Here is a 20997-nt window from a genome sequence, read left to right as displayed (position 1 = left end):
TGAGGTAGAACAGAAAGAGAAGGAAGCTGGACAGGGCAGTTGTACTGAGTGCTTCGAGAGCTGAAATAACACTGGAGGAAGAAACCCTGTTTCCCTTAGGCCAGGGAGTTTCCAGTCTCACATGGAAGTCACCTTCGGAAGAAGACTGTCATTTCTGAAGCATGGTAAATGCTGTCTTCACATATATTTATTTTTTACATCTAATGTGGAACTTGATTTTTGCTTGATCATATTCATTTAGCTAAATCTGTACTTTTATTCTTGTATGCAAAGTAAACGAATACGACACGAAACAACCTCGTGAAGTTGGCGTTCTCTACTTCATGACCACACATTGACGATTACATCCGATGGGTTGCGCAGAGTTGCCGTTTTTTTAACCTTGCTTGTTCAGTGGAGAGGGCGATGTCTGCTAGTGATAACCCTGGCTCACTTGTATATGTGTGAGCAGATAAAATCAGTTGGGGAGTGTTGCTCAGCTGTTGTCCAGCATGTCCTAAGTGGTGTAAGAGATAATCATCCTGCAGTGCACTGTGGTTACATTTGATTTTTCGGTGTAATATTTTACGAATGAGATGGTAACAGTCAAGGTTACTGTTTGCATATACATTTTTGGAACTTTTTTTTTTAAGTAGTAGGATCTTATCTTTTCACACTTCCATGGTCAGCTGTAGACGCTATAAATGAATGCAACAATTAAACAAATATAACCATCTCTGGAAAGGTCATCTGGGGATTTTGATGAGGGGATTAGAGGAGGAATGCATCAGAGGTGGGAGGGAGGGAGGGATTCAGTAGCAGTGAATAGGAATGGATGACTGGGGGATTTTGGAATAATGTCATTTAGGCTAAGGTAGACAAAGGGTGATGGTCTGTCCACAGACATACAGACTGAGAGCTGACCAGCTGACTGACAGGGACTTTATGCTTCGGAGTTGTGTAGAACTGCAGCGGCATTAAGTTTTTGACTCACGTTTGCTAATTAGCTCTGACAATTTGGCGCTTCCATTGTTGAACTCTTTTCTTGATTATGTTTTACTACACATTCATTCCTATCGTATCAACTACGGCAGGTCCGATCTGCATGAAAGACAACTGTGTACTGTTAACCCTTCGCTCAACTTGTCTCATTCTGATATCTCGCTTATAGCACCAAGTTGAGCGAAGGGTTAACAGTACACCGAGCCACCGTCGTCTTTCATGCAGATCGGACCAGGTAATTACAGTTGGCTCTAGCTCTGCTCCCCAGAGCTCGAGCCAAATTAGCATCTTAAGTGGAAAGCTGTGCTCACAACAGTTGAGTTTGTGTTTAAAGCTTCAACCTCAACTCTCATGTTTACATTCTTTCATGTCCAGCAAGGAAGTATAGAACGAGTCAATGAAACCTGTTCCTCTGGTTGCCTGTGTGCATTCTTTGTGTTTGTTTACATAGAACATGACGTGTGACTGAACACTATTGTAGTCGGACCCTGGTAGTGGATGTTGTTTAGGCTAATACAGCCACAGATGGGTCGACTTTGGCTTTTTGGGATGCTTGTGAAACCTGCATTGTGTCTTTTTTTTTTTAAAGATCTCCAATGTTATGCAGCCCAAAGGGGAAAATGATCACCATGACTACAGGGAAAGCAGACTAATACCCCTGTTTTTAAGGTGAAAGCTAGGCTAAGCTATTATAACACCACGTTGATTCTATAAGAAGTCAAGCTCCAATCAGTGGGCTTTGTGTGGACTGGCAGCAGGTGGGGTGCATGGCAATTTTTGGACCATATCTATACTTAAATCTCAGTGAATGACACAGTAAGACCCTGATGGTGGCTGCCATTATTCTTAACAATTGTAATTTACTTTAATCGCCCCAGCTCAACTCCGCATGTCAACCTGTCAGACTAAGACCAGGGGACCGTGATATAACATATTCTGCTCTGCTTTGTGAAATCATGTAACATTGTCCTTGCAGTGAAAGTAGCATTGCAATAATCAAGACTGGTTACAGTGAAAAGCACCCACACTGTACACGCATGATCACGAGGTGGAACTATAGTGAAAAGTGAATCAAGTGAAGTGTACGGGGCATAGTATGAAAGAGCACTGACCTATAAAGTTTGAATATTACATGTATTTTGTTAATGCAGACATGCAAGCCAACGCTTGCTTTCTCATGACAACATACTGTTTGTCAGACCACTGTTGCATAAATGTTTGCAGGATGTCCTGGGTTCGGGTCAGATTTTCTGGAACAATGGCCTGACTCACTCATGCACACACTGAGTGTCTCTGTGTATCCGTCTTTCTTTGGCTTTCAAACACACACACACACACACTGGGACAGACAGAGTTTGACTGAAACACTTTTATCTTGCATCTATTTTCTCCGCAAGCATGGTTGTTTGCCTAATTATTGCTTGCCCACACTGTACAGTTTTTGACATCCATTTAATATAATAAGGCTCCAGCAAGTAGTGTTCAAGACAGTTCTTTTTTTTTTCCAGCAAGAGCCTGAGGAAAAGGCTCTAAGCCACACAACATCAGCATTTAGATGAGGCAAATTCCACTGAGTTATTTCTAGAGCTGCTCTAACATACTCTAATCATGATGACTATTTGACACAGGTTTACTTTTTTTTAAAAAAGAAAAAGGAAAAACAGGCCGCTGACACTGGCTGCAGCACCAGACAACCAAGCCGTCGTTGAAGTCGACATTTTCTGATTTCTTTGACAGATTCGAGCTTAATTTTCTAGACACGTTCCTTCCCAAGGGGCTATTTTCATCAGTTTATGACTTGTCATGTTCCTGTGTATGAGCTAATGTTGATGTCTCAGTTTCACATTCATCATAACTGTCAGACCCAATGTGGTGTACAGAGGCAGTCGCTGCTGAAAAAGCAGAATCACAGGCCGTTTGGTTTTGACTGAAGTGAGGGGAAATTGCTGCTGTGGAATGTACTATAGGTATGTGTGGGCAGAAGCAGGTTTTATACTGCTAATCAGCGGGCGGTCTGTGGCTTTCACATTTGGCCCTTAAGGCAGGAAGGGGTAAGCTTGGACAGGAAGCGTCTGTGGCTCAAATACTTCAGGACGATATGATATGTACAGAGATTTTGTGTTGAATTGAGAATCTATGCACGTATGCAAGTGAGGGAGAAAGAGACGGAGAAGTTAATCTGAACTAAACTGTTAACCTTTTGAGGAGACACCTCATTTGTCAGATGTGGAGTGGTGTGGAGTGGTTTAACTTAATTACCCCACCTCTCCACAGGGAGGTAGAAGGTCTCATTTGCAATTTTCTCCATCGTTATGTTTGACTCCTTTCGCTTTAACAGCCTTTCTCTCCTGTGCAATAACTGTCACATTGTACCCATTGTAACATTTTCTAGAAATTAAAAAAGTACATTTTAAATAAGACAACTTTCCCTTTGAAGTAAAATTTGAGTACATATCCAATAAATATCCTTTTCTTTTTTTTAGATTCTGTACTATCGAGGGTGTGCCATCCCAGCATTATCCACTGTTTAGTGTAAAGAAGGAAGCATGCCTTCCATGTGAATGAGATTCATTTTGGATGTCAATTTAATGATGTCTCTTCTTTTGCATAGTCAAGGTAGTGTACTGTCACTGCAAAGAAATGCTGCTGCTGTAACAAAGAAACGTGCCACCATTGTTTAAAGATCTTATCTTGAGTACTATGATGAGCCATGGATACTGTTTATGTCACTGAATAGGGTGTAATAGTTTCACAGCCTGGTCGATTTGTTGAGGGCCTGAAATTATCGGCAGATATTCGACGGTCTATCAGATCCAACGTTTATAATGGTTGATAAATGAAAATCTAAAAAATTAAGAAGAGACAGGAAAAACACCATTCCACCATGTTATCAGTGTTGAGTTGCTCGTTGACCACAAGGCAATCTGCAACTTCCGTTTTAGCAGCATGCTTGTCTGGAATGGCACAAACGCAACAACCAGTAGAGCATGAACAAATAAATAAACAACTGCAAACAAGTTTTGTTAGGAAATTCTGTTTGTTTTGTGTGTCTGAATGGAAAAAAAAAAAAAAAAACAGTACCAAATATCGGTATCGATCCTTAAAATCCTGTATCATTCTGGCTCTAAAGCTTTAGCCCCTATGCTTCAATTGAAGTTAACTGCTTTTTCAGTGTGATCCTGTCCCATTAATTTAGGGCACAATGCTGCCAAGTAAATAAGGTGAGGGAGAAAATTAAATTAATGCAAATATATATCACATAGGTTCTTCCTGTGAAACAGTTATTTTTATTGATACATAAAAATAAAAGTCACTTTAAACAGATTCATCTTTGACACCCTACTGCACTATAGCCATATTGCTATAGCTTATTGTGGCTAAATGTGCTTGTATTTAAAAAAAAAAAAAAAAAAAAAAAAAAAATTATATATATATATATAGTAAGTACCAAAAATGATATTTTCTTACTTTAACTATGGTTTTGGTTTTCTATCATTTAAATTAATAGTCAAATCACTAGAAGAAGCCTACGCGTCCCACCAAGATCAGGAAACATTGAACAAAATACGCAAAACAAAACTAGAATTAAATGAGATAATTGATAAAAAAAACAAAATTCTTAGTACAAAGTAGAGATGGCACGATACCACTTTTTTATGTCCGATACCGATACCGATATCATAAATTTGGATATCTGCCGATACCGATATGAATCCGATATAGTGTTTTTTAATCAACAAAACTGTTTTTTAAAAATATCTTGCTGCATTTTGCAAGTCTGCAAGTTCATACTCAAGTTTAAAACAACAACTACACTAAAGCTATTCTGTTATACCTGTATACAAAAAAAATATTTCATAGTTCAGCAATACTGATCAATCTAATAAACTTAGACCTACACCATCCTCCCTATTCTGGTATTTTAAAGAGTACTTAGCGTAAATATTAAGCAACCTAACTAATAGGGTTCCAACTCCCAGCAACAACAAAAATAAATAAATAAAAAATAGGGAACCACCCCTCACGCTCCACCTCATGATGCTTAATCGACGTAATCAACCTTAATTTGATGCAGTGTGAAAAAAAATGCACAGAAATCAATTATTTTTCAAGAAATATTAAATAGATTCAACATCTTTCTTCAACAAAATTGCAGACTGCACAGATGGTACCTTCCCAAAGTAAAAAGTACTATAGCTTACTAGGGTATATATATTAGACTTAATAGTCACTATATACAGTAATTGACTTCTATTCATTTTACATCAAATTAAAACTTTGGGTGTCAGATAATTATTTATTAAAAGCTAGACATTTTAAATGAGAATAAGAAAGAAAAGTATGTCTTTGTGCCCCCTTTTCCCTGTTCATGCCCTATCGGCCCCCCTGGCTAAACTTTGCTAGATCCGCCCCTGCACAGTTACCAGCCGTCAGCTACATAGAAAAAGATCCTGGTGTAGAAAGTAATATTAAATAAATTCTAACTACAGCTTATCAAGCTTAAACGTGCTGCTGTTGTTCAGCCGCTGGTTTCCTCTTTCTGGCGCAAAGTGGACCAAAAACAAACACGAGAGACGGACTCGCTACAGAAAAGCCAATCAGCTGATCATTTAAGCAGTTTCACGATGGAGAGCGAGAGGCAGTCGCTCGTTAAGCTTAACGTGGGAATGCTTTACAAACATTCAGAGATGGACTTACACACTTGCTTTACTTCGTGCGGGGATAACTTTGTCGGAGATGAAATGTCAGGTTGCTAGCGAAGCTCCAAATGCTATCCAGACCACCGACAGGTCCTGCATGCCACAGCCGCTCTATCACGTGATGCAAACTGCTCCGACGTGCTAACATTCTGAGGTGAGTTACGGCGTGTTGCAAGTTTTGTGAGGTGCTTTCGTGATATTTAATGGATCGGATTTCATTTTTTATTTTTCTCCGATATCCGATCCAGTAATTTAGGTCAGTATCGGACCGATACCGATACGTAATATCGGATCGGTCCATCTCTAGTACAAAGACTACGCCTACAAAATTACGAACATGGTAATAAATCCGGTCAATTTCTAGCAAACCAGCTAAAAATAAATAAAGAAAAAACAACTATATGTGCTGTTCAAGATTCATCTGGGAACACATTATATGAACCGATACAAATAAACAACATTTTCAGGAATTTCTATAAAACGTTGTATTCACCACAAATAAACCCATCTAAAAAAGAAATTGATCAGTTTTTGGACAATATAACTCTTCCAAAATTATTGGACACTCAAGCAATGGCACTGGATTCACCACTGACACCAGGTGAACTCCAGGAAGCCCTGATAAGTATGCACAATAATAAGGCTCCAGGTCCAGATGGCTTTCCTGCAGAATTCTACAAAGAATTCTGGTCGATTCTAGCACCAGTTTTCTACAGAACGTTGTTGGAAATTAAAGAAAAGGGCAGACTTCCATCAAATATGAATTCTGCAAACATTAATCTCCTGCTAAAACCAGGCAAAGACCCTGTATATCCCTCAAGCTATCGTCCAATATCCCTTATAAATGTAGACCTTAAAATAATCTGCAAAGCTCTCTCAAAGAGACTGGAGAAAATAACCCCCCTCTTAATTCATCCTGACCAAACTGGTTTCATAAAAGGTAGGCACTCATCAACAAATACACGTAGATTACTTAATTTGATAGACTACTCATACAGTAAAAACCTAGAAACTACAATATTCTCTTTAGACGCAGAAAAAGCATTTGACAGAGTTAACTGGAAATTTCTATTTGCAACTTTACACAAATTTGGTTTTGGATCCTCTTTCATAAACTGGTTAAAAATATTATATAATTCCCCAACAGCTTGTGTTAGAACAAATGACCAGACATCCTCCAGCTTCTGTCTCTTGAGGGGCACCAGGCAGGGATGCCCACTCTCCCCTTCACTATTTGCAATTTTTATTGAACCACTAGCAGCAGCAATTAGACAGAATTCAGTAATTAAGGGCATAAAATGCAAGAACGTGGAACATAAAATCAGCCTTTATGCGGATGATGTGTTACTCTTTCTCCAAAATTCACAAACCAATATCTCTGGGGTGATTGAATTGATAAACTCTTTTGCAAGAATATCAGATTACTCAATTAACTGGTCAAAATCTACAGTCCTACCGATTAATTGCTCCTTCCATAATTCCTCTTCTACACCACTGCAATCGGGAAATATAAAATATTTAGGTATTAATGTTTCTCCCAAGCTTGCAGATCTAACTAAATTAAACCATATCCCACTTTTAAAGAAGGTAGAAGATGATCTGGCTAGATGGAAATGTCTACCCATATCACTCATGGGAAGGGTTGCCGCTATAAAAATGATGGTCTTACCAAAAATAAATTATTTATTCTCAATGATCCCAACTAAACCGCCACAAGATTGGTTCAGATCTCTAGATTCATGTATGTCCAAATTCCTTTGGAAAAATAAACCCCCACGTATAAGCTTAAAAACACTACAAAAGACCAAGGATAAAGGAGGACTAGAACTGCCTAACTTTCAGCACTACTTCTTAGCCAACAGGCTTCAGTTTATCTCAGGATGGCTAAAACACACCCTCTTAGATGAACCTTGGCTAGATGTAGAACAAGCACTCTGCAATAATCTAGAGATCTCAGACCTACCATTTATCAGCTCAAACATCCAACGACATGAATGCTTTAAAAGCATCAACATCAGCTCTTCTCTGACAGCATGGTGGGAGTTTCTAAAATTGACGGCGTCTTCATTAATCCCATGCAAACGTACACCTATCTGGAACAACCCTGACATATTACAAAACAATAATATGATAAACTTTTCAGATTGGAGTGATAAAGGAATCAAATATTTAGAACATATACTAGAAGGAACAGAATTTATTTCATTTGACGGACTAGTTACACAATATGGGATCAACAAGAAAAGATTTTTAGAATATCAACAAATTAAATCCATAGTAAAAAAGAAATTTAAACCGGGTCAAGTTGAACTACAAACACCACCAAGTGTGGTTCAATTTCTTACTCTTAAACCCCCCAAATTACTATCCAAAATATACAGAATGCTTTCTAAAACAGATGAATCAATATCACTTCCTATTGCAAAATGGGAAGCGGATTTATCAGTTAACTTATACCTAAACTTCTGGTCTCAGATTTGCTTAAAAACCTTTCATCTAATTAGAAATCCCAGTCTTCAATTAATTCAATACAAAATATTACATAGAGTGCACTATACAGGTCATCGGATGTTCAAGATGGGCTTTACGTCTACCAACAACTGCTCACACTGCCAAACCAATTCACCGGACAATTATATCCACGCTCTTTGGTTCTGTCCACCAGTTCAGAAGTTTTGGCGCGAGATATGTGAAGACTTATCGAAGTGTCTGAAATGTAACATTCCAACTTCCCCCTTAGTGTGTTTGTTGGGCAGCTTAGATAATGTCACTTCAGAAAAGAATATAGCCCATATGGTTTTCACTGCCCTATGCATAGCCAAGAAAACAGTCCTCATGAACTGGAAAAATAAAAATAATCTTAATTCTAACCAATATAGAAATTATCTATTAGACTACATTAGTCTTGATACAGCCTCTGCCACCACATCAGATCAATTGCTCTGGGCTCCTTTGATCAGCTCCATCACCTAGTGGGGGTGGGGGGTCATAGTTTGGTCCCGCCTTCACTGTTGTGATTGGTGTGGGGGTAGGGACAGGCTTAGGGCGTCGGGGGGTTCCCCGGAGGCATCTTCCTTGGGGGGCTCAACCCGGGGTAGCGGTCATGTCCGGTTAGGGGCTCTGTTGGCTCTCAGGTGACTGTTTCCTCGCGGCTGCGTGCAGCGGGGCTAGGGGAGGGTCTGTGCTGACGGACGTGGGTTACTGACCTGGTAGCCTGGCTGCCCCTGGGTGGGTCCGGGATGGGCGTGAGGTTCTGGGGGCGCGCCGTCTCTGGGCTGGGACCCGGACCGGGCCTCGGGGGCTTGGGTCCTGGTTGGTGTGTTGCCGGGGTTGTGGGCGGGTGGGTGCATGGGGGCCCGGCCCTGGAGCAGGGTGCCGCCGGTGCATCGAGCCACCTGGGGGGCTCTTCAACTGGTGGGGGAGATTGTCACATCTTGCAGGAGCTTTCCTCTCCTCAGGAGCTCCCTCTGCAGGAGGGGGAGATACAGGAGAGGTGGAGGAAGATCTCAGCCTGGGTGTTTATTGTCTTATGTAGTCTGGAAGATGAGTGGATGGTGGGGTGGGTGCAGTTTTCTCTGTGGTGGGGTTGGGTGGACTGTCCCGGGCTCTGTGGGGCCGGGCGGCGCTGCTGCACTGGGCCCCGGTCTGGATGGGCCTGGGCCCCCTTTCCCTGGCGGGTCGCGGAGTGTGGGGGTGCCTACTGGGGTCAGCGGGGGAGCTGGCCCCAGGGAGGGGTCACTTGCCCCTCCCTTCCTTCCCTCCCCATCTCCAGCTGCCTCCCTCTTCCCGCTCCACCACAACCACCCACACATGCAGGGCCTTGGAGTAGGGGTATGTCACCAGGGTGCAGAGGAGGCTACCCCCCCCCCTCTGTCCCCTTCTGGCTGCCTCTGCCTCAATTTTATCCCACAACTTAGACATTCACATTACTCACACTCTCATTACACATACATATAGGATCTTGGGGGTGGGCACGATACACGGAGTCCAAAGTACCATCAGGGTGTACACCCCACCCCTGGCATCGTTGCCCACCTCTCAATTTTAAATACACATAGACATTGAGGGCTAGCAGGAGGGACCATGCGCTTACCTGCTGCTCTCTGGCAGGTAGCTCCAAGCCCTCCTGGGTTTTAAATGCACCTTAAAACACACATGCATCAACACTACAATGAGCGGGTGGAGGGAAGTTTGGAGTCTTCTCTCACCCCCATTCTCTGCGACCTGCTGGAGCAGGGGGGCTAGGAGGAGGAGTTGGCCGTCCGACTGCGGTCTGGAGTGTGGAGCCTTCCTGCTGCTGCAGAGTCGGGGCGGTCTGCCTCCCCCCACCGCAGGGAAAAGGGAAACACCACCTGGGTCTGGGTGCAGTTCCCCCCTCCAGGGGCGGGGGCACCTAGACCCGGTTTGTAGAGTACGCTTGGGGAGTGTGATCGTGTGTACAGCGTCTTTTTATGTCTGTCTCCACGTTGGTTGAGTGTGGAGTAAGTGCATATGAGAGCATGAGGGTGGGAATGGTTGTTTGTATCTGTGTGTGCCTGTATGTCTGTGTCTATATGTCAGGTTGGGTGTCAGGCGCCACCTCTCTGGGGACATCTCAGGCCCTCCAAGGTTTGGAGGCCTATCTCCCTCTACCACCACTTCCCCTGTCAGTGGCGGACTCCCTCAGACATCGGTGCGTTGGTGGTTCTTTGTGTCCGGGGGTGGGCGTCCAGGTACACACCGGCTCACTCCTTGGCGGCCGCTTATCGGGGCCTGGAGCCTGGGGCTCGCTCGGGCCACTTCGGAGGTGGGGTGCCCCCGGCCTCTCGGCCTGGGGCTCGGTCACTCAGGTGCAGCTGGCTGCCGGCGGAGCTCACGGGCGCGTCACTGCAACTCCCCCTGGCTTCTGCTCCGCGGCTGCTGAGTGAGCCCTCATCTAGGACTCTCCTCAGCTCTTTCCGGGACAGTGGCGCAGCTGCCCCTCTGTTGGTCTTCCTTGGTCTCTTGTGTTCTGAGGGCCTCTGGATGTCTGGAGTTTTGATCTCCTCCACACCTGCTTCATGCCCTGGAGGACGGGGCTGTGGCCCCCCCACACCCTCTAGCAGATTATTACATGAAGGAACCTTTTAAAAAACAAAAAACAAGCGCGTCCATGCTCACAGGTGTACACACGGGTGATCACACCCACAAACTACACCCTTTTTGGCTCCTACCTCAAAGCACACTGTGTTCTGTTGATCTTATGTGCTGCACAATAATGTTTAACATTTAGTATTTACTGTCATATTCCCATATATCATTGTGATGTTGTTTATTCTATTACTCTTGTTCTCTTCTGCTTGCTTTCTTTTTTCTTTCTCAGCAGGTGACCCAGGTGATTGATATATGCATTTTTTTTTCTCTGCCCGTTCTGTTGGTTTTTGTCTTTTGCCCTTCTCCCCCGTCCCTCTTCTCAGCTGTTTCTCTTTCCCTCTTTCTCTCTCCCCTTCTTTCCCCCAGTCAAGTCTGTCCCGTATTCAGTAAGTGAAAATAAAATAAACAATAAAAGGTGAATCAAATGGACCATTACGGCAAGGCTGGGATGGTCAGTTTGGTAAAGTAAATCCGTTGGGCATCTTTCTTTGCCTTTAGACAACAATTCTGAGGGCAAAAGAGCCAAACGGGACAGGCAAAAAAAAGAAAAAAAAAAATTAATAGTTTAAGGACCTTCTAATTAAATATGCATTTGAAGCCAGGCGGGGTTTAGCTTAGCATAGCTTAGCTTACCTTTATCTTAGCTTAGCATAAAGCCTTCAATCAAGGAGGAAACACTCTGTTCTTAACTAAGTTACAGCAAAGAACAAAATGATCTAATCTTCCTCTACTCCCCTACATTTTGAGTTCCAGCCAAAACTATGAGTAATTTAAGTTTTTGTTTACTGATATCAGCCTCATGGCCAAGCACATCTGAAACCACGCTATCAATTCGCACAGCAAACTCAGAAATGTGATCCTTAAGGGAACTTAAAGTTAAAGTCTGAATGTGGCTGCCGCTTTCTCCACTTCGGTAGTTTTAGAAAACACTGGATTACACTGCCAGACCACTCTGACATAATTACTACCTACAGGTGATGGAAGAAACCAAAATGATTCAACACTCCCAGGGGTGATACAGTAGCATATGAGAAGCAGTGTGGGAGGGCCACCAACAGTGAATAAGGTCATGTATCATTCAGTGGTCAGATTAAATTCCAGACACATGACTGGTTTCAGGTGACAGCCCAACTGTGTGTGACCTCTCTTTTATTATTGTTATTATTATTTAAGTGGCTATCGTCATGTATTAACAAAATAAGAGTACATTTTTATTCATTACTTTAAATCTCTGAGTCCTGCAGTATAAGCATATTTTAATGGAATTATAAAAGTTGAGTTGCGGCTCACCAATTTGCCCAGCTGCTGTGACGGTACTTCAGAAAAATGCTTGCATACTGACTCAGCAAACATCACACAGGGATGTGAAGTTTGATGAGCTTAAATGGTCTTTTTTTTAAAGGATATGGCATTGTATAAATGGCTGCAATTAATGTTATTGTAGACATTTTTAAGAGGTAGGATTTGTAGGATTATCATGTCAGTGCTAATTTTAACAAACGTAAGCATATAAAAAGTGATGATTTAAAGTAAATACAATCTAACTTTTTAGACTATGTTTAACTTTTGCACTTAGGCTGTCTTTGCACTTAGCCTCATTCCTCTGTTCTATGGCCTGCCGTCGACATTGATTCGTTGCCATGGTTCTTCTGTTTTGTCGGATGAACATTTCTTTTCCATTTCAACCTCCCACTGGCATTTCTAAGCTTTTTGCTTTTTTGTTTTCTCCTCTCCTCTTTTTTCTTCCATCAGTCTTTACAGGCCATGCTCTCCTCCCTTCACTCTGAGCTTGACATTCAGAGGTATTTGATGAAAATCCAATTGCCCCACAGAGTTAGTCAGCCTTTTATCTTATCTGCATCATACTGCAGTGTTGTCAGAGTGTGTGTTTGTGTGACCATGTTCGCACACTCGCTAACATCTGCTTTGTGACCATGTTCCTAAAGCCAAGTGCCCCCTTGTCTATCAGTGTCTGCCCTGTCTGTCAGCCAGCCTTGGCTGTCAGGTTAAACTACATCTGTCAACTGCACTTATCTTAATATGCTTACTGGTACATTCTTTCTTTGCCCTTGCGAGTATGAGTGTGAGATAATGGCAGCATGTGCAGGCTGGCTTGTTCAAGATAACCCATAGGACCTGGCCTGGTAGTCTTGTGCCTTCATCTGCTATGGCTTTACATCACCATTTTTGTTGCCAGAAAGGGGAGCAATTTCATAAAGAGCCCAGTGTTCAGAGTTTTCCCCTTGAGGTGGAGCTCACCTTACCTTACCGCACAATAGCTCAGTGGGCTCAGGAGTCAGGTCACAGATCTTCTTATTGTATCCCTAGCTCGAGGATGCCACGCCATGCAGATATGATTACAGAGAAGTGAACTGATCTTCACGTTTTGATCACACAAGTCCTGATGTTTAATCAGTGGTTACTAGAAATTTCTCTTTCTGGAACAACATTTTAGGAATCTCTTTGAACTCTTTTAGGGTGTTGGTACTTTTAGTAACCATGCATACCTGTGGGTGTGTATTTAATAGCAGCAGAAGATCCTGTAGTGCGTGTATTAACACTTTGTTGCACATTTGCATGAGTAGACTCATAGTTTTTTGTGTGTTGCTGCAGTCAAAGTCACCATTAAAGATTTATTTTTCTCGCTTTGCAAAGAATGCGTGTGACTCACAGCACACCTGACATTGTCAGGAAGTGTTATTTCTGCTCCACTAAATGCATGATAACACAAAGAAGTTTCTTATACTGTGAAAAAAAATTTTTTTTTTGTTGTGTCCTTGAGAGAATGTAATACTAAAGCATGTAAAGTATCATCTTGTGTACACTTGTGTACAGGGTATTGCTCTTACGGTGTTGTTTCCATGTGCTCCCATTTCAGAGCAGAAGCCCAAAGCACGGCGCCAGCACCCAGCACAGTATCGGCGACCAGGTCGACCACCTGTCCTTAGCCTCCCTGGAATCATTGGACACCATGTCTGAGGCTGAAGCGCCCACAACCTTCACCCGTGGCAGCCGGGTTCGTGCCAGCCTGCCTGTTGTGCGATCGGCCAATCAGACAAAGGACCGCTCACTAGGTATGCTGGATGTTATATTAGTTTTTGGGTTCATGGCAGTTCTGTTAGTTTGAGAAAATTCAGTTGACAATCTTGTAATGCTCTATTTCAAAATCCCCAAATAAATTTGCTATAAGGAAGTTCCTGTATCTGCCCTGTTAAAGACTCACAGCATTAACTAGCATTAGTAATGTTTGACACGTTCTTTTAGCATAACCTTGGCATAACTCTTTGTAATAGCTCCTAACCACAGTATGATGTCATTGTTTCACTAAAAGTCCAAATCTGTTCCTCTCACTCCATCCGTCTGCTAGTCTCCACCCTTCCTCCTTTCTCAACCTGAGCGCACAGTTTTGTTTTAATTAGTATTCATTTCTTCTGTAGTGAAAGATAGGAGAAAAGCATCCACAGTGTGCCATCGTGGTATTGACAGGATTAGAAACGGGTCGTCTTATCAACGTGCACGGTGCTACATTTGCATACATATGCAGCAAAGGCTCAGAGCTGTGCAGAATTAGGTGGCTGTGTTTGGCTGAGAGGGATGCAAAGTCTTAGAAAACTCTCCAAACAAAGTGTAGCGTCAGCGCAGCCTACAACTCGGCGAGGCGTCTGCCACGGGATAATAGGCAAGCATCTGAGAGACTTTTGACCAAAGTGAAAATGAATGAAACTGCAGGGTGTCGTATTCCTTTCCCGTGCCAGTAGTGCCTCTTGCTTTGTCTGAAAAGTTTTTCTACACATGCACGTACACATGTCCCATCATTCTCTGTCCTTCTATCAAAAACATCAAGACAGAGTGTTAAGACAGTGGGGGGTTATGGTGTGAGGAAAAAGGGGAGGAGAAAAAAAGGGGGGAGGTGGGGGGCACCACTTCACAACACTGTCCCTCCCACCACTGCCTCTCACACACATGCACACACACAAACAGACAGGCACACGCTTCGCTTGGTCCCAGCAGACATTTGGGACTTTTAAGTGTCTTTTTGGTGTAGTAGCTTCTGGCTTTTTGAGAGCATCTTAACAGCGAGCAGAAAAACAGGGATTCCTTAAAACCTCAAACGTGAGTATCAAATTCATCCTTAAGTGTGGCATCAAGTGTATTGAATTTCTTCATTTTGCGGGTGCATTATAGTCGTCTGCCTTTTCGCTGCATTTCAATCGCTGCGATGAGCATATATTTCTAGACTTTATTTGTTTTAGACTTTTGTGTCTTACTGGAAAGATGTGGAAAAACTGTGCCCATTTGGTCAGAAAAACCCACTAGCTATTTGTTTCCAGTCCTCAGTGAAACCAGGTGCTCAGGAATGCAGCTGTTAAAACTGAGCTATTCAACTTTGTCATAGCAAATAAGAGTACAGAGGTGTGCACGATGCAATCTCAATCAATGGTGCTTTGTCATCAAATTCTTTCGCCCTAGTTGCGAACATCTGGATGAAAACTACACGGCCGTTAACGTAACAGCTCTCAGGGGAAAGATGAATTTATTCTGCAAATGGGCACTTTGTTAAGTTTTTCCAACACAGGAACCCAGACAGACCAGAGAGAGAAAGCAACGGATAGACTCAGCAATTTTATTTCCTGGATTTGCCCTCTCTCTCTCTCTCACTCTCTGTCTCACTCTGTCTCGTGGTGCATGTAGGATCTTGTATAATATTTCACCAACATCTGGTAGCTTTTACTGGCTAGCTCCTTTTATGGGGTTACACCAAGTAAAACCAAACCCTCCTCTCCTTAAAGCAAGTTATTTCCAGTGCACAAATGCACAAGTGACAATTTTGCCTCTGCAGCTAATGAAATGTGACATTTTGGATGATTTCTTATGAAATATGAGCAAAACAACAACACGAGCTGATTGAACTGCTTTGATCATTTCATTACGTTCTATTGTTGCCACTGATTGCCTGTGAAGATCAGCACAAAGCCGTTTGAGGTAATGAATCGCAGATTGAAAATAGAAATGTTTTTTTTCTGTCTCCCCCCCCCCAGCACTGTTTATACAACTGCTCTGTAGGCGTGGCCATAAATTTTGTTCAAGAGCCATCTGTTTTTCTAAAGCACAGTACAAATGCCACACCCAGGGTTCAGAGGTTCAAGCTTTGGTCTGTTTGATGCACAACTTGTACTGATCCACCCCTAGTTTTGTCCTCTCTTCCTGACCCCACCCCCAAGCTCACTGCCTGTACCAAATAATTTATCCTGTGCAAGTGATAAGCAAAAGATTCAGCGCAGTGCATTACAAATATTTAGCAAAAGCCTGCACACAACATGATTACATTCATGCACTTTTGTTTTTGATGCTTTCCAAGCCACAGTTCAACTGAGAATAAATGCTGAAGCCCAATTCAGACTCTCTTATCCGTTCGGGACTGTGCAGGAGTTGATCCAAATTGCACCAAAACAAAAAAAAGAAGAAAAAAAACACCGGGAACTTTTGAAAATTTGAGTCCGGCCAGTAATCTGCACTGAGCGGCCATGACCAGACGTGTCACATGGGCCCTTGCCAACTCTTTTTACAAGGCTGGAATTATGCTGTTAGATGTTTTATTTTATTTTATTTTTTTCACCATTGAAGGGTTTTTAAACCAACCCAAACTTCTACAAGCGTCCCTTTTTGTTTAACCACCACAGTTTTGGCATTGTTTACTGCACTAACATGAAATAACATAAGCCCAATGATTTTACTGCAATATATTGAGCATTCTTGCACAGTCAGTACTCTATACAGTAGCTCAACAGTAAAAGCAGACCACTGGTTTGTAATTGGAATAACACCGTCACAATTTCAGTGAACTGCGTGAAATGTTCTATTTGTCTTGACAGATTAACACTGCGTGCAGGGCTGAAATTCTTCAGGCCTTTAGAAAACATATGGGAGTGAAACAATGCGTCACTGCTAATGCAAGTTATGGAATTCAAATAGGACTGTCTTAGTCACGGGAAACATTTGAAAGGACTAATCACCAAGTCTCCCTGCTTCCTGCCTTTAGGTGTACTGTACCTGCAGTACGGAGACGAGACCAAACAGATTCGCATGCCCAATGAGATCACCAGCATTGACACAATCAGAGCTCTCTTTGTCAGTGCCTTCCCGCAGCAGCTCAACATGAAGATGTTGGAGTCACCCAGTGTTGCCGTGTACGTCAAAGACGACATGAGGAACGTGTATTACGAACTTGCTGATGTCAGGTAAAGATGCACTGTGTTTGCATGTGATAAACATGGTAACAGAAACGGATCGGGAGCATGTATTTGCCATCGCATACTGTGTTTATTATTTCCTTAGGTCGATCTGATATTGTCGTGTTGGTGTTGCTCTTGGATCGATATAACTAATGCTGCAAGTGACCAATCACACGTGATGTCAAAGTTTTATGACATAGAAACAGCGTCACACAACACACCAAACCATAACCCCTTAACCATAACCGTAACTATAGTCCCGTAACCCTAACCCAAACCACGACACATCCTAACCCTCAAACCTAACCCTGACCCTAACCGCCCCCTTTTTGGATGTTTTTCCTGAGTGGACATCGGCAGTTTTCTTCCCCAAGTCACAAAGCTATGACATCATAACAATGTGATTGGTCAGATGCAATGTTGATCCTGTACAAACATCATTATGGAACAATGTGAGGATATCGGATAGACCTATTTCCATTTACCCACTGTGAACACTTTCCATCCTCTTCCTTCTTCAGCTCTCCCTGAACAGGAAATGTCACTGGTCAGGAAATGGGCTCACTTCCACTTTCCTTCAATGTTAAAGAGAAAGTTTAAAAAAAAAAGAGCATTAACTGTAAACAAACTAAGGTTTACTTTTAGCTGACTTTGATACCTTTCCTGGTGGTTGTTGCCAGTCTTAATGAAAAAATTTGACTTTGCAAATCTTTAAGAAATATTTGCTTTTTTTTTTTTAAAAGCTCTCATTGCTTCATTTATAAACATACATACCAGTACTATCCTACTTTGATATTCACCTGCATGTCTTATCAGTAATACAGCAGATTCTGTCTTCTGAGAAAGCAGGCAGCCATTTGTTGTAGTTGTTTTTCAGAAGGAAAGGCTTTACTCTTGAAGGCATACGAACTTTGCCCTTTGCCTGCAGAGCTCCTGCTCAAGTGCAATGTGTACTTTGTGAGTAATATTTTATCAGGGCTGTAAAAAAAATTGTCTCGTCATAGCTTAAGGGCTGTACGGGCGACCATAATGTCATAGTTAAATTGAGCCCAGGACATGAAACAGCAGGTGTGCTCTCAGTTCATGTAGCAAGATAGTATTAGTTAATATTTTTATGGATTTTGAATATTTAGAGAGAATGTCAGGTAATAGCGAACAGTCAGAGCCTCTGTCGGGGTATGTGCCCTTGGTGGGGCTGTTGCAGAGAACCCGACTGAGGCAGGATCGGCCGCTGTCTGATGGCGATATCTGGGCTAAATTCTTACCACTGAGCACCTCTTCCTCCTACAGGAACATCACAGACCACTCCTGCCTGAAGGTTTACCACAAAGATCCAGCACAGGCATTCAACCATGGACCCCGACCTACCAATGGCGATGTCAGGGTGAGTACTTTACTGTCCACAGCACAGCAGTGAAATTGTCTCATTAAAAGCGGCAGCTGAGTAGAGAAAAGATTTGCTGCAGATAGAATAGCGAGCCCGGTCTCCGGTTTCTCACATCTTGTATGCAGTAAAGGGAAGGAATGTCCCCCTGCCTCTTGTTAATCTCTTCAGAGGGGGTCTTGTATTGTTCTCCCAGGGGCCTGCGTTTGGCCGTCCTCTACACGCTCTGGTGCGACTTGTTTAAGGGACAATTGGACTCAGCTCTCAGGACTATTTCCTCTCTGAATTCTTCCTCCCAATATCTGCTCTAATCTCTTTTCTTTTATTCTGATTCTATCTTGTTTATTTCCTGCTGATGTAACAAACTAAAACCCCCAAAGAGCCTTTTTTTTCGTCTACTGTTCCTCCTCAGATCCGCTCCTCTAATCTGCCCTGACCAGTCATCTGTCCTCGCTTTGTCCGTCTGCCAGTTACAGTTAGCATTTTGGCACAATTGCTTTGCTTTAAATATTAACCCCCGCTATACTAACACTACATGCAGTGCTGCGTATGGTCACCTAAGTTTAAAGTGAAATTGGTTAAGTTTAAAGGAGTGATGAGGCAGCTAAGGTGATGGTTTTAAGAGCTCTTCATTCAGATGCCACAGTGACATTGAGGTGCTGCAGAAATTCTTTTTTATTCTTTGTTGCTGACAGGCAAGTTGCTGACTTTCTCCAATCGGGTCCTTCAAAGGGAGGCGAATAAAAGACGGCTCTTCAAAAAAAAAAAAAAAAAAAGATGGCTAAATAAGATACTGAAAAAGTGAAAAGGGGAATCTTACTTTGAGAGCTTAAAAGTTTCAAAGTACATCAGCAGAAAAACTCCAATTGTGTAGAGAAGTTTTTCCCCAACTTTCTTTTTTTTTTTTTTTGCTGTTGTTGAAATTCTGGTTCTCGTCGAAACTGCAGGTGTTAAAAAAAGAGCTTGGAACTCGATGAACTGAAATGTATGAAGCAACTTCTTAAAGGTTCCTATGCAAACACAGTGCAATGCTAACATAAAGAAAAAGATTGTTGCCGTCATTTTTTAACCCAGCAGCAGCTGACCCAGATACAGAGGATGGCTGTGGGGTGGTGTTTTAAGTGTAAACACTACAGAAAACTACCTAAAATGCCATTTATTGATTCCCACTCGAGAGTTTGCTTCTATTGCAGTCAAGTCGCTTTATTTAAATACAACAACAGAGGTTGATGAACGTGCTCCGCATCAAGCAAGCTGTTAAGCTGTTGGCAAACTTCCCTTCCTTTACAAACATATTGAAAAGCTCTAAGACTCAACACAGTTTTCAACGTAATATTTATCAGCCTCTCTATTCTTGGCAGTGTTAAAAATTCAACCTCTTTTATTGAGGAAATAGAAAATTGGCTGCACAAAGGAAAAAAAGGGTGTCGCTAGGGCTTAATTAGCACCTGTTCAAACACTGTTTCACTGAAGGTGCACCTCACATGTGTTTGGGCCGTAGAGAATGCCCTCGCCTTGCAGGGATGCCAGGCCTCAGATCTGATTCAAATTGAGATCTGCAGTCATCTCGGCTATCGATTTGAAAATGTCTGGCAAGCGAAACTTGCATAGAGCTGTCTCTGGTTATAAAAACAACTGCTGCAATAATACGAGTTGGATAGATGTACACAGGAATGGACACGTAACTTGATAAACTTCAGGCGGTCAAATAACTCTCCTGCAATTGCATTTCAAAAGTTTGACTCATTAATCTTTACTGATACATATATTTATATATGTATGGGATAGTGCCTCAAGCTTTGCTTTGAATTCATACAGTATAGTCAATAGTGGCTGTCGACAGAGACAGTATGTACACACCAGTTAAGAAGATGTTTTGGAAACAGTAGCTGAGTTATTAGCTAGCCTCTGATTTGCTCTCCTAAAAACAATCCACCATTTTTTCTTTTGTCTTTGTCCAAAAAAAGATGACAGCTCATCTTGTGTCAACTTACAATTCTAATAATTAGTGTTTTCTTTCACCAACACCATTTAGTGCCCTACAGCACATCCGCATAGTACACTCAGCCATTCGATCAGCTCTTTAAATATTTACAACTTTCTTCACAAACATTGCAGCACGACTCTTCTTTATCTGGCCTGCTTTGTTCGCTGTGAGGCTCTGAAACGTCTGTGAATTAGTCGGGAAACTCGCTCCAACTCTGACAGGCCAAGAGATTGAGGCAACTTTTGTTAACTCCTACTAGACATGCCGCTCTCATAATTGGAAGCTTAAGAGACTGATGGAGAAAGGAGAAAGGTCTGGGAGATAAATTGCATCTTTTTTGCCTGATATGGTTTCGCATGTGCTTGTTTTTCGAGCTTCTACTTCTTTGTTTTGTCACAAAGCAAGGAGATCTCTGTACTGTAGGGATATTTTTAGATGTTTTGGTCGGTGTTTCAAAGGTGCAACATCTGTTTGGGATTGAGAGCTGATGCCTTTTGGCTAAAAATGTTCTTATATGGCTTTGCAGGGATTGGAAAAGCAGTCAGATGTTATTTAGGGCTTCAGAGTGTGCACCTTAAAAAGTAGAAGTCTTTATGGTTT

The 20997-nt window shown here is 42.3% G+C and overlaps 1 protein-coding gene across 17 annotated transcripts in view; it reads left to right on the top strand.

Annotated features, from left to right (window-relative positions):
* kiaa1217 (KIAA1217 ortholog) overlaps window positions 1–20997 on the top strand; it is a 132470-nt gene that overhangs the window by 91359 nt on the left and 20114 nt on the right. For 14 of the 17 annotated variants that reach the window (XM_080306038.1, XM_080306034.1, XM_080306033.1 and 11 more), the window contains exons 3-6: window positions 12546–12626; window positions 13672–13867; window positions 16834–17032; window positions 18317–18410. In XM_080306038.1, coding sequence (XP_080162164.1) covers window positions 12546–12626; window positions 13672–13867; window positions 16834–17032; window positions 18317–18410 — 570 coding nt within the window. The remainder of the gene's footprint in view (window positions 1–12545; window positions 12627–13671; window positions 13868–16833; window positions 17033–18316; window positions 18411–20997) is intronic. The other 3 variants (XM_080306041.1, XM_026179750.2, XM_080306042.1) reach the window with 1 other exon arrangement.

Source organism: Astatotilapia calliptera, chromosome 9 (genome assembly GCF_964374335.1).
Source record: "Astatotilapia calliptera chromosome 9, fAstCal68.1, whole genome shotgun sequence".
NCBI classification, from domain to species: domain Eukaryota; kingdom Metazoa; phylum Chordata; class Actinopteri; order Cichliformes; family Cichlidae; genus Astatotilapia; species Astatotilapia calliptera.
This window is presented reverse-complemented; position numbering and strand designations above follow the sequence as displayed.